The sequence below is a fragment of the Tenrec ecaudatus genome, chromosome 1, assembly GCF_050624435.1.
Source record: "Tenrec ecaudatus isolate mTenEca1 chromosome 1, mTenEca1.hap1, whole genome shotgun sequence".
Classification (NCBI taxonomy): domain Eukaryota; kingdom Metazoa; phylum Chordata; class Mammalia; order Afrosoricida; family Tenrecidae; genus Tenrec; species Tenrec ecaudatus.
In genome coordinates, this window is record NC_134530.1 from 57052078 (window position 1) to 57064610 (window position 12533).

The following is a 12533-nucleotide window of genomic DNA, read 5'->3' on the forward strand; positions in this document are numbered from 1 at the left end:
CTGGGAGATTTCAGAGAGGAATGTTTTAGTAGAAGCAGGTAACACAGGGCAAGTGGGGTGGGACGGGCCTTCATGCGAACGAGGAGCCCTGGGAGGACCGTGTGGATCCGTAGACGGAGGCACTGCAGAGAGAGTGTCTGTGTGTGGAAAGGCAGGCGCAGCCTTAATGAGAGCAGCTGGGTCTCCCAGGAATTGTCTCGAGGGGAAGGAGCTGGGCTTTTCAAAAAGAAAGCCACTCCGGCAAGAGTACCCAGTTCTTTTCATCATGAGGGAAATCTCGGGACCCGTTCCACTGGAAGAAGCTTCAAAGGTAGACGCTGGGCTGATGGGGCAGAGAGAAATCCTCAGAGAAGGATTCTTTAACTTGCCCAAAGAAGGACACCTTGGTCGTAGTGGAAACTGATGATGCCTAATCGTTTAGAGCAGTTCAAGTGCATAGTCCTTTTGTTAAGTCCGTTGTGCATGAACACGGTCCTCTTAAGAAGGTCTGGTGAAATCAGCCATGTCCATCAGACTGCAAGGCCTTGGCAGGGGCAGCTAAAGCTGTCATTAAAGATCCTGTGAGGGGATTTGCTGGAAGGAGGGAAAAAGAAAACCACCCTAAGCAGTTCCCATGTTCTATCGGAGGACGCTTGGGAAAAGAGTCCGGAGTTGGGTCTCTTCCAAAGAAAGCCGAGTAAACACAAGGAGCTTGAGCCTGTCCGGCAGGAAGCACCCCGGTGGGAACAGGCGGCTCTTTTACAAAGCCAGGCCTCTCCCCAAAGACCAAGTCGGAGGTAAGCAGCCGGAGCTCCTTTCCTTAGGGACCTTTCTGGAGGCCCAGGGAAGATGTCGCTGGAAAGGACGAGCCTTTTGGTCAGGTAGGATCGTCTGGCCTCCCACACACGGGGAGCCCTCAGTGGAAGCATGGGGCCTCCAACGCGGTGAATATTTGGAACCAGAGGCTGGGAAGAGGAGGACGGAAGCCAAGGTCGGGGCTGGGGAGGAGCAGCCGACTTGACACCATGGGGCCCTCCCCCAAAGTCATGAGAACTGGTGGTGGGTGTATGGCAGTCCCCTAAAACATAGGTTCACCTGGAACCTGTGCGTGTGACGTTATTTGTGGGGGTGGGGGGTGGGGAATCCTCCCCTCCCCATTCTAGCCTGCCCACCACACACACACACACACACACACACACACACACACACACACACACACGGAAAATCCCGAGAAGCAGCACTGGGCTACTGGCTCGTGCAAAGGAAGCCTCAATGTCAGGCACAGACCCCTCCCGTTCACCAAGAATGTTGGTCTGCTGCTTCTCAGAGGGCTCTCTGGGCCCCTGGTGCAGAGGAAGCCTCCGGAGTAAGATATCCCCAAACTGAAGAGAGGGTCTGAGGTCCAGTCAGGGTTCCCTGGGGGGTAGCGAGTGCTCTTCCACAGGACACGAGATGACGGAGCATCCGAGTCGCCACAGAAAGACACCTTCAGAGAGCCGAGTGGGCTTCGGCCACGCAGGGTCTTCCCTGGAGCGCGGCCTTGCTGGGAAGAGCTGTGACCACCGCCGGGGTTGAAGGGAGGTGTATTCCACGCAGTGGACGGTGGGCAGCTGCTTCTGTCAGGATGGCGAGGAAAAGCTTCCAGCAGACTACTTGGGTCTACCAGGCAGCACCCTGATGGGGAGGAGGTGTGTCTGCCCCAGAGCTACCCACTCACCAAACGATAGGCCCCGAGGCCCCTGGGAGAGACTCACTCCTTTCACAGGCCCTACACTTCCAGTCGGGGTGTGGGTCTCGCAGGTCAGCCCACGCACACACCGAGCCTCTCCAACTAGGCAAGGTGTGTCTGGGGACAGGTACAACCACGCCTTGGAAGCTTTATTAAGTGAGGGCCCAACTCCTCCTACGGAGGCTTCCCCTGGGTGGCAACCACTCGCCCTGCAGACTCCCCTAAGATGCCCGGGCCCTCTGCGAAGGCGCGGTCCCCGGTGCAACAGGTCCGACTGCACCCAGTCAATCTGGAGTTCCTTTAATGCCAAGTCGTCCCTCCTCCCCCGAAAGAAACTCTCAGCCATGTTCTTCCCAGAATAAAAAAGAAGAACATCATGCATAGAGCGGCACTCTTTGGACGGGAAACACAATAAAATATTTATGGAACATGACATACTTTTCACAGGTACATGTAACCCATGTATGTCAGCGCAGGGACAAAGGCCCGAGTGATCACGCCAAATAAGCGGGTGATGGGTTGGGCCGCCAACCATGAGGTCAGCAGTTGGAAACCAGCAGCCACTCCCCAGGAGAAGAGGAGGTTTTCTGCTCCGGTGCAGAGCTACAGCCTCGCCCATCCCCAGGAGCTCTCCTCTCTCCTCCAGCGTCACCGGGAGTTGGCATCCACTGAGGGCAGTGAGTTGGGTCTGAGCATCCTGGGTTCAAGGGTTGTAGACAAGGAGAGCTTTACCCTTACCTGTAACGCTTTTGATTCCTTTATTTTTTAACAAGGGGCACCTAGTTGTGAATTGTTTCTGTCATTAAAAATTAAACATTAAGAAGAAAATGGTAACTATCATTTTCAGTGTCCAACTTTGGGTAGGGACATCCTAAGATAGCTCTACCAGTGTCTGCATAGGAAACGGCAAATGCTGTCTGTCTTCATTATTTGTGGGCTTCATATTTGCAAAGTTTGCCTACCCACTAAAATCACCTTGAAACCCCCAAATCAATTCTTGTGGTCCTCTGGAGCCAAGTGCGCGCCGAGTGGCGGAGCACTGGAATTGTGCGTTGAAGTTGGACAGGGCAACTCTTTGTGCCCTCCACAGCTGTCATGTGGTAATGGTGGATTCATGTCACAGCTTGTACATGCTCGCATTTTTCGGAAGCGTGTGTAGTCTTCCTAAGCGCGAGAAGGCCGTGATGTGCATTGCACCCAAAAGATGCCCCCTAGCTAAGTTCCTGCAAGCATGAGTTACAGTACTGCTGCCGCCATCAGTTGAAGGCTATTGAATCGACTTACATTTCATAAGATGGGTTTAATCAGAAACACACATAAAACAAGCTTCTGTAATGGTCGGCTGACAGGATTATTGTGACCAGAGGCTCCTGCGAACCTAACCCTTCATTCCCTTAAGAGCAGCGGGATTCGTGAGCTAAAACAACAACAAAACCCCAAACTGGCTGCCCCCCAGTCCAGGCTGACTCATAGTGACCCCGCAGGACAGGGTAGTGCTGTGCCTGTGGGTTTCCGAGATGGTAACTCCTGACAGGAATAGAGAGACCCCTCTTTCTTCCCCGCGTTGGCTGGTGGTTTTGAACTGCTAACCTCGTGGTGAGTAGTCCACTTTATAGAACGGGACTGCTGCAAGTAACAAAAATCAACTATGCATGCCAGCTGGCGTGTGGTCAATAGCGCTGAGTGGGGTGGGCTAGCATGGGGGTGGGGTGGAATTGTGGGAAAAGGCCAGTGCTGTGTAATGTGCTCTCACATCTGTAACATGTAATGCTGTTCTTACACTATGTAATCCTATATTGTGAAATATTTATATGCTGGTGCTGTGGGGGGGGGGCGGCTATAACTATGGGGGATGCTCCTATTATGCTGGGAAGAGGTTGGAGCAGATAGCCACGCTGGGGAAGCATCAGAGAGAGAAGCCGGGCCTGTCCAGGATGGTCGTGAGCGGCTGCACAGGTTGTGTAAAATCCCTCCAACCACAGGACAGCCTGGATCAGGAAGTGCACCAGACGGAGTAGGGGCTAACACAGATTTCTCCTCTGGGCGGTTGGGTCTCATGCAGGAAACCCCCCAGGACCAGTCCATGAGCTGGCCGCAGTGGGCCCAGCGCGCACGGTTACTGGGATCCTCCAGCCTAGGAAATGCCGTCGGTGTCATTGGGCCTGACACCAGAGGGAGGACCTAGAGGGAGTCATTAAGCCTCTAAGGCCTGAAAGGAGGTGCTGACCAGACATTCAGGGGGTGCCCGAGGGGGAACAGATAAGCCACTTGCACAGGAAAGGCTGTTCGTCGACAGGCATGTGCAGAGGGTGAGGCCTGCCTCCCTGGAAAAGGTGGTGGGAGAACGTATGCTTGTCATGCTGGGTAATGGAGGGATCGGCTCACAAAAGGGAAGCCTCACCAAACAGATCTGTCCCCTGACCCCTCTGGAGGGCTCCCTTGCTCTCTCCTGGAAGGTTGGGGAGGTGGGTGGCTATGAGTAAGAAAGAGATGTTTCTCCTTACCCTGGTATTCCAGCTTGAATCCTGGCCGGTTCTGGGAGTGGTCGCTGTGGAAATACACGGTGGTCTCGTGGGAAGTGGAGAGCAGGGAGCTGGGAAGCTCGCTTCCACTGAATCTCCCCATCATGCGGCTGGTCTCGTAGGGCCCGTTCCGGATTTCTATGAAGTCATGATTAGGCTCGGTGGAGAAGTTCACGAACTGGATGTGGGCTCCTAGGGTTGAGACAAGAGCAATGGAGTCTCTAGAGCAACACAGTCCTGCCTGGAATGTCCCGCCAGGAGAGAGCGTCCAGCAAGCGCCCCTGATGCTGAGTGCCCACCTGCCCTTCCCACTCGCCTCCCTCCCGCTGCCTCAGGGCTCCCAGGACACACAGTGTCTTCAGGCAGGAAGGACCAGGTTGAAACCCACATTACTCATTCAACAGGAAAGGTGTCAGTCCTTTCAGAGCTCCATCCCAAACGCATTTATCTTATTGAAAACAAAGTTCAGGGCCAACACGGATTTACTCTGAGATTCCTATTTCTCCTATCAGTATAAAGACAGCTTGGCTAAAATAAACATCTTTAAAAACGACACCACCTGCCATCCATCACAAAACATGACCTTTAGTAGAAGAATTTTCCCGAACACTTGAAACCATACCGAAATGGCAGCCTTAGAAAAATACCTGGCCTCTTCTGTGCCACTTCGAGGCAAAGTGAATTCCTTGGAATATTGGTTTGCTGACAGTTTTCAGCAAAATTAGACGCCTGTTAAAATGATATCGAGGAGCATCTATCACCTGAGCAGAGGAACGTGTTCATAACGTATTGTCAATGGTGCAAATCAGCATGCAAAGGGGGCATTATGATATCACTGTTATATTAAAAACTGGGAGGATGCTCTGATATGCTGCAGGGTCACTGTGTGGCAGAATCGACTTGGGCCAGTGGGTTTCCTTTTCTTAATAAGAGAGTATCCACCGAGCACGTGTCCTGCGCCAGGGCTGTGTCAGGCACCGCACAGGACGAACTAGCCCACTGGTTCTCAACCTTCCTCAGGATGAGGCTCCTCATGTGGTGGTGACCCCCAACCATAAAATCACTTCATTGCTACTTCACCACTGTAATTTTACTACTGTTATGAATCTTCATGTAAATATCTGATATGCAGGATGTATTTCCATTGTTACAAATTGAACATGCTTAAAGCATAGTGATTAATCACAAAAACAATATGTAGTCCTATATTGTGAAATATTTATTTCTAATGACAAATAAATGAAATTTTGTCTTGAAGCATCGTGTAGTATGGGTAACAGTCTTCACACCGGGTACTTATATGTGGGCGTATCTGCATGTGGACGGACCCGCCTCAAGATGGACAGAAAAGTGGTGTCTCAGTTCCTAAGATCATCAAAAATATGTGTTTTCCAATGGACTTAGGCAATGGTTCTCAACCTGTGGGTCATAACCCCTTTGGGGGTCGAATGACCCTTTCACAGGGGTCACCCAATTCATCACAGTAGCAAAAGGACAGTGATGAAGTAGCAATGAAAATCATTTTATGGCTGGGCGGGGGGTCACCACCACATGAGGAACTATAATAAAGGGTTGTGGCCTGAGGAAGGTTGAGAACCCCTGGACTTAGGTGACCCCAGTGAAAGGGTCATTCGAACCTCAAATGGGTCACGACCCACAGGTTGAGAACCGCGGAACCAGATTAAGCGTTCCTTGTCTTCAAGAGGGTCACACAGTCTAGCACTGGAGATCTGAGCGGTGAGGGGTGATTTCTGCTGGGCGGGATTCTACGTGGATTTTAATTTTAAATCGACACATCCCTACCTCCTATGTGTTTAGGATGAACACATATGTAACCTCTGTTCATCTGTTCTTAGGTCTCCTGCTAGCGCGCCATGGCCCGTTCCCTGTTCTTCTCGAGTGCTGCCCCCGCCCCCCAATTCAAATGCTTTGGTTCTCCTTCGGTCTTCCCTAGTGAACATCCAACTCTCCCATGCATATGAGACAACTGAAAGCACATGGCCTGGGGCAGGCCCACCTTACTTCTCAAAACAACATCCTTGCTGTTCAACGCTTTAAAGAGGGCTGTGCAGCGGGTTTATCTCATGCAACCCGTCTTTTGCATCTGTGTGTTTCGAAGAACCGAAGAGAATAAAGATGTGGTGGAATGTTGAAGACCCTTCACGTCCCACCCTGTCCCAGCGTCTCCTTCCGTCCTGGCAGCGGTTGCTATCACGAATTTGGAAGATCCCCTGAGGTGTGACCTTCATATGGTTATGCGTTTAGATTCTCAAATAAATATTTTTGCCTGTTTGTTTCAATTTTTTGTTTTGTTTGTATCATTTCAAATAGTTGCAGTACGGTATATACCATTTTGCAAACTTCTCTTATACTCAAGGTGGTATTTTCTTGTGGTTGTACAAGGATATAGTTCATCCATTTTAACTGAACAGTAATTCCATCTTATGACCCATCCAACGACGATTTGTCCATTCCCCTACGAATGCACACGAAGACTGTTTCCGCATGACAGATAGGTTTTCAGGGAACACCCCTGCACATGTCATTCAGAGCAGAGATTGCCATCGCTCCAGCTATGCTTCTTTGCCATAACAGCGAGCATGGGGTGCCTGGACAGCAAAGAAGCCAGACAAGTCCATGGCCATCAGTTCAACTCCGACTCACCGCCGCCCTATAGGCAGATTAGAAATGCTCCTTAAGACTAAATATTGACAAGAGTAGACAGCCTCATCTTTCTCTCGCAATCTAAGGGACGCTTTTAAGAGTAAAGAATTTCTGAATTGAGCTAAGAGTAAAGAACGGTGCTGTGGTCACCCTGTCAACATGTCCGTGCAGTGACTCTTTATAAAAACACATCCATGACTGCATCGATCTGATCCCACCACACCAAGGCGAAACACTAAGGGCGTGCAACAGAACGGCAAGGGGAGCAGAGCAACGAAGTCCCCGGGGAATACCAAAAATAGACTTTGGGGCTAGGGCTTGGCACCCTATCAGACTCGACCGGAAAACACTCCCAAAGGTCAACAAACAGTCCTTGAATTATTTACAGGCTTTTTTTGGGTTGTTGTTTTGTTGTCTTTTGTTGCTTTGTTTTGCTCTACCTTGTTTTTGTGTATATTAATATCTCTGCAGGTCTATCTGGATAAGAGAGGCAGGATAAACAATCTGGAGGAGAAAACGAGGGGACTGATCGTTCTTGGGTGGGGTATGGGAGTGGGGGAGGTGGGAAAGGGAAGTGGGTGTTAACAACTCCAGGGACAAGGAAACAAGTGATCCAAAATCAATGGCAAGGAGGGTGTAGGAGGCTTGGTAGGACTTGATCAAGGGCAATGTAACTGAGAGGAATTACTGAAACCCAAATGAAGGCTGAACATGATAGTGGGACAAGAGGAAGGTAAAAGGAAATAGAGGAAAGAACTAGGAGGCAAAGGACATTTATAGAGATTTAAATACAGGCATGTGCATGTGTAAATATATAGATGATGATGGAAAAATAGATCAATGTGCATATATTTATAGGTTTAGTATTAAGGTAGCAGATGGGCATTGGGCCTCTACTCAAGTACTCCCTCAATGCAAGAACACTTTGTTCTATGAAACTGGCATTCCATGATGCTCACCTTCCCAAGAAGATTGCTGAAGACAAAGTGGATGCATAAGCAAATGTGGTGAAGAAAGCTGATGGTGCCCAGCTATCAAAGGATATAGTGTCTGGGGTCTTAAAGGCTTGAAGGTAAACAAGCGGCCATCTATCTGAGAAGCAACAAAACCCACATGGAAGAAGCACACTATCCTGTGTGATCATGAGGTGTCAAAAGGATCAGGTATCAGGCATCAAAGAACAAAAAATCATATCATTGTGAATAAGGGGGAGTGTGGGGTGGAGCCCCAAAGCCTATCTGTAGGCAACTGGATACCCCTTTATGGAAGGGTTGCAGGAAGGAGACAAGCCAGTCAGGGTGCAGTATAGCACCGATGAAACATACAACTTTCCTCTCGCTCTTTAATGCTTTCTTCCCCCCACTATCATGATCCAAATTCTACCTTACAAATCTTGCTAGACCAGAGGATGTACACAGGTACAGATAAGAGCTGGAAACACAGGGAGTCCAGGACAGATAAACCCCTCAGGACCAAGAATGAGAGTAGCAATACCAGGAGAGGAAGAGAAAGGTGGGGGTAGAAAGGGGGAACTGATCACAAAGATCTACATATAACCCCCTCCCTGGGGGATGGACAACAGAAAGGTGGGTGAGGGGAGACATCCGACAGTGTAAGACATGAAAAAAATAATAACAATTTATAAATTATTAAGGGTTCATGAGGGAGGGGGGAACGGGGAGGGAGGGGAAAAATGAGGAGCTGATACCAAGGGCTCAAGTAGAAAGAAAATGATTTGAGAATGATGATGGCAACAAATGTACAAATGTGCTTGACACAATGGATGGATGGATGGATTGTGATAAGAGCTGTACAAGCCCCCAATAAAATGATTAAAAAACAAACAAACAAACAAACACATTCATGGCCAAAGCATCTGCCAGTTCGTAGTAACTCTACAGGACAGAGGAGAATTGCCCCACAGGGTTTCTGAAGAGGCACTGGAGAGCAAGCGTTAGGCTGCAAACCACGGGTGGGCCGTTGAAACCCACCAGCTGCTGTGCAGAAGGCCGGGCTGGCTGGCGGCTCCAGTCGGGATCTCCAAGGCCACTGAAATCCTATACGGGGTCACGCGGACTTGGAATATTTTTTGGAGGGTGGAGGGGGATTGAAACCTTTACGGAAGCAGACTGCCGCATCTTTCTCCCACAGAGCAATTGATGGGTTTGAATGACAAATCTCTGGGGTATCAGGGGATCCCTTAACCACTGGGCTTCTTAGTGTCTCCTTAGGCATACTGAGAGTAGATGCCATATTAGGAACCTTGTTGGAATCGAACGCTCTCCTGGAATCCTGGCCTCCTGATGCCGGGCCCAGTGGGATGCGTGGTTCCTGGGGGTTGGAGACACACTCAGGGCGTAGAGCTCTGACAGCTGAGTGCCAGGCTTTATGAAGGCCAGTGCCCTCATTTACCCTCCTGGGTTTTTTCCCCGTTCCCCCTCTCGACCAGCCTAGCTGCTTCTGCTCCAGCTCGCCAGCAGAACCGAGGGACTCCGAGCTCCCCTGTCCTCGGTGCCTCAAATGCAGACTTTGCCAAAGCTGCCAGCGTGGTCACCACTTTGCACGCTCATCATTTGCTCCCGCGGCTTCCAGAGGCAGGGAGTACAAATAAGACTCCATGCTTTGGCGGGGCCATCTTCTTTCCTCTCCTCAGGCCAGATGGAGAGAAGGTGGGTTATAACCACTTCTCCAGGAAGCCCCTTCTCTAATCAAAGGACCCACTCCAGGCTCAATTATAAGGCACAAAAGGACCATTGCCACCCCCCACCCCCACCACCACGTCCCAGGCTCTTACAGGGGAGCTAGCTCCCTGACCGGGTCAAGAGCAATTCCTCTTGGAATACTTCTTTTCTAGGAGTAAGATGACTTACGTGCACAGCCCATTGGCTTGATGTCAACACCAGTCCTGGATTACAGCCAAGAAGATATTTAGGATGGAATTACAGTCCCCATGCATAATCCATGAATCACCAGTGATTAAATTTTGTGCCCAGATCAATGTCTTTCCTCCCGCTTCTCCATCGCCCCTTCCCGTGCCTGGCAGACTCAATCACCACCCAATAAAACCTCTCCCCATATCTAAGCCAGCTAGCATGTGCTTATGAAGAACCCAAACTCGATTTCATATTGACCTTGGCTCAATTTGATTAGGATGATAAATCGGATATTGGAGTTAAAAGCACACTTGAAGGCCAGTCTCTGTAAAAAGACATTCTTTTTTTCTTCCTTTTTAATCATTGCCTACTAATTCCTCCCTCCATATTCTTGGATTTTAACTCAGTACTCAAACAAGAATCATGGTAATCCTAAAACAACCCCCTACCCACTTCCACTTTAGTTTTTTCCTAATGAAGTGATATTTATGTTTTCAATCCTCTTCACATATCAAACAATGTGGGGGGAGGTCAGATGCTCAGACATCCTCCCTGAAGGCAGTCGCTGCCAGACTGCTGTGTCACCCCACCACAGGGGTGGGCCTGCTCCCTGCTGCTGGGGACAGTGGATTACTTCTCCCTGAGGCCTGCCACCACTAGCTTGGTTCCTGTGGGTGGAGTTCACACCCTCCGATAATGGTCTCTATCAGTTGAGCCAGGGATCAAGTCAAAAGGGCTCTGTGACATCCAAAGTTAGGGTGCCATCCTAAATCTAGGATCCGCCCATCTTGCCACATGTGTACCCCAATTCCTCCTCTTCCTATTGCGTGGATACCCCTAGATCACGCCCTCCCATTACTGTATTACCTATAGCACAGCCCCTTCCTGTGACGTAGGTCCTCACCTGCAATTAGGGGGCTTGCATGTCCACAGAGAATATAAAAGCCTGGGCTAACATTAAAGACGCTCTCTCCCTCCACGTGAACCATCTAGCAGGGCAGAGGTGAGAATGCTACCATGAATCGTGTCTGACTCCATTTATTTCAATACTTCTCTTCTATCTCTCATGCTCTCTGTAACTTTACTATGATCTTACTTATTATCGCTGTACAATTGCACCTACCGGACCCGTAATGATGTGTCAGGGCTGGTTTCCCCTGGCAATACAATGTAACGGCCCAATCACATTAAGAACAGTTGCACAATCATCACCACAATCAATTTCAGAACATCTTCTTTCTCCTTCTCCTGTTGTCCGCTCCCCCACTCCTCCTCCAGCTCCCCTGCCATGCCCCTAGGTAACTGTCCTTGGAGATCTACCTATCCTGGATTGCATATACAGAACATCCTACAAAACAAGGACAAGGTGCAACAAAAACAACAACCATGGCAAAACAAAATAGAGGCAAACCCTCAATCAGAGAGAAAGTGGAAAATAATATTTAAAGCAGAAACAGACCAAAGAATAGCCTTCCCAGCAGACTGAGAGCGCTATAAAGCTGAGGACGGCCGAGGTAGCCAGGTCAGAAGGTAACATCTTATCATGTGCTTTCCCCTTTTGACCCCTTTTGAAGTTATTTCAGCTTTTCCATATTTTCTACTACTCTTAATTGATTTTCACACTTGCCTAAGAGTTAGACGGGCAGCATGGTGAGCCTCCTTTTGCAGATGAGGAGGTGGAGAGGCAGACCGCTCAACGGTCCTTGCTGAGGTTATGCTGACAGATTGTGGCAGCTGGTTTAATTCCAACCCCGGCATCTGGGTGAGAACCCCCAAGTCCCAAGGGTTTGGGGAGACTTACCAAAGCCCACGGGCAGTGCTATTTTCCAGGAGCAGTCCATGTTGCTGGGGTAGTTGCCGGGGAAACCTGGGCTCAGGATGACGCCCTCCATCTCTTCCACTCCTCCCCCACACTGCGCTGTGGCGATGCAGAGACACAGCGTCAGGACATCATCAGTGAGCAGACAGGGCCATGCCGACTTTGTGACGAGCAGCAGGTTGTGTGTGTGCGTGTGTGTGAGAACATAGAGTCGTACTTCATTTGAACGCTTTTGTTGCATGCACATTCTTTGATTACCTTCTTCCAGTTAGGCAAGCATTCTTTCCACACTCCTCACTGCCCCTACACGCTCATCTAACTTTCCTGAGCTGCTGCTGTGAACTTGATCTCGCGTGGACGACTCTTTGGAAGAGCACAGAGCTCACGCCAGGCCTATACTAATCATCGAAACCATTTTTTCGGTTCAACTAAGAACTTTAGGGTAGAGGTCCCCCCACTCCCCCACTTATTTGGCCTACTGCCTTCTTTTCAGAAAGAAAAAAAATAATCGACAGAACTTCCCAGGCAGCTGCAACTTTTATCCTGTAGCCCATGATCCAGGATAACGTGGAGGTCGGCATCTGCTTGTGCAGCCCCCCTCGTGGCTCCGGTGTCCCTCAGAGGGCAGTATCGCTCACTCTGGGAAACGGTGTTAGGGCATAGCTGGGGCTTCAGGGTTGAAGTTTAAAGGTCATCTCAGGACTCCAGAAGGCCTGGGTTCCACTGAGAATTTGTAATGCTGTTCAAAACGTCTTCTTTTGACCATGATGTTGCTGACTGATCAAAGTGCTCAGTAATGGCAGCGGGGCACTATCCAATTCTTTTGGCTGCATGGCGAAGGAGGCAGTGGTTTGTACAGGTAATCAGGCATGCGATCAGTTTCTTCCTCCAATTCCTATCTCTGCTGCTTCCTCTGTAGCAACAGTTTTAGCCTTTTCTGGGTCACA

The 12533-nt window shown here is 49.7% G+C and overlaps 1 protein-coding gene across 4 annotated transcripts in view; it reads right to left on the reverse strand.

Moving 5' to 3' along the window:
* The window catches only part of CSMD2 (CUB and Sushi multiple domains 2), a 781206-nt gene that overhangs the window by 114657 nt on the left and 654016 nt on the right, over positions 1–12533 (reverse strand). For all 4 annotated transcript variants that reach the window (XR_012785340.1, XM_075553739.1, XM_075553737.1 and 1 more), the window contains 2 exons: positions 11569–11685; positions 4213–4422 (listed from right to left, as the gene is read on the reverse strand). Coding sequence is in view for 3 of the 4 variants with exons in the window: in XM_075553739.1 (XP_075409854.1) it covers positions 4213–4422; positions 11569–11685 (327 nt within the window). In the remaining variant the exon portion in view is untranslated. The remainder of the gene's footprint in view (positions 1–4212; positions 4423–11568; positions 11686–12533) is intronic.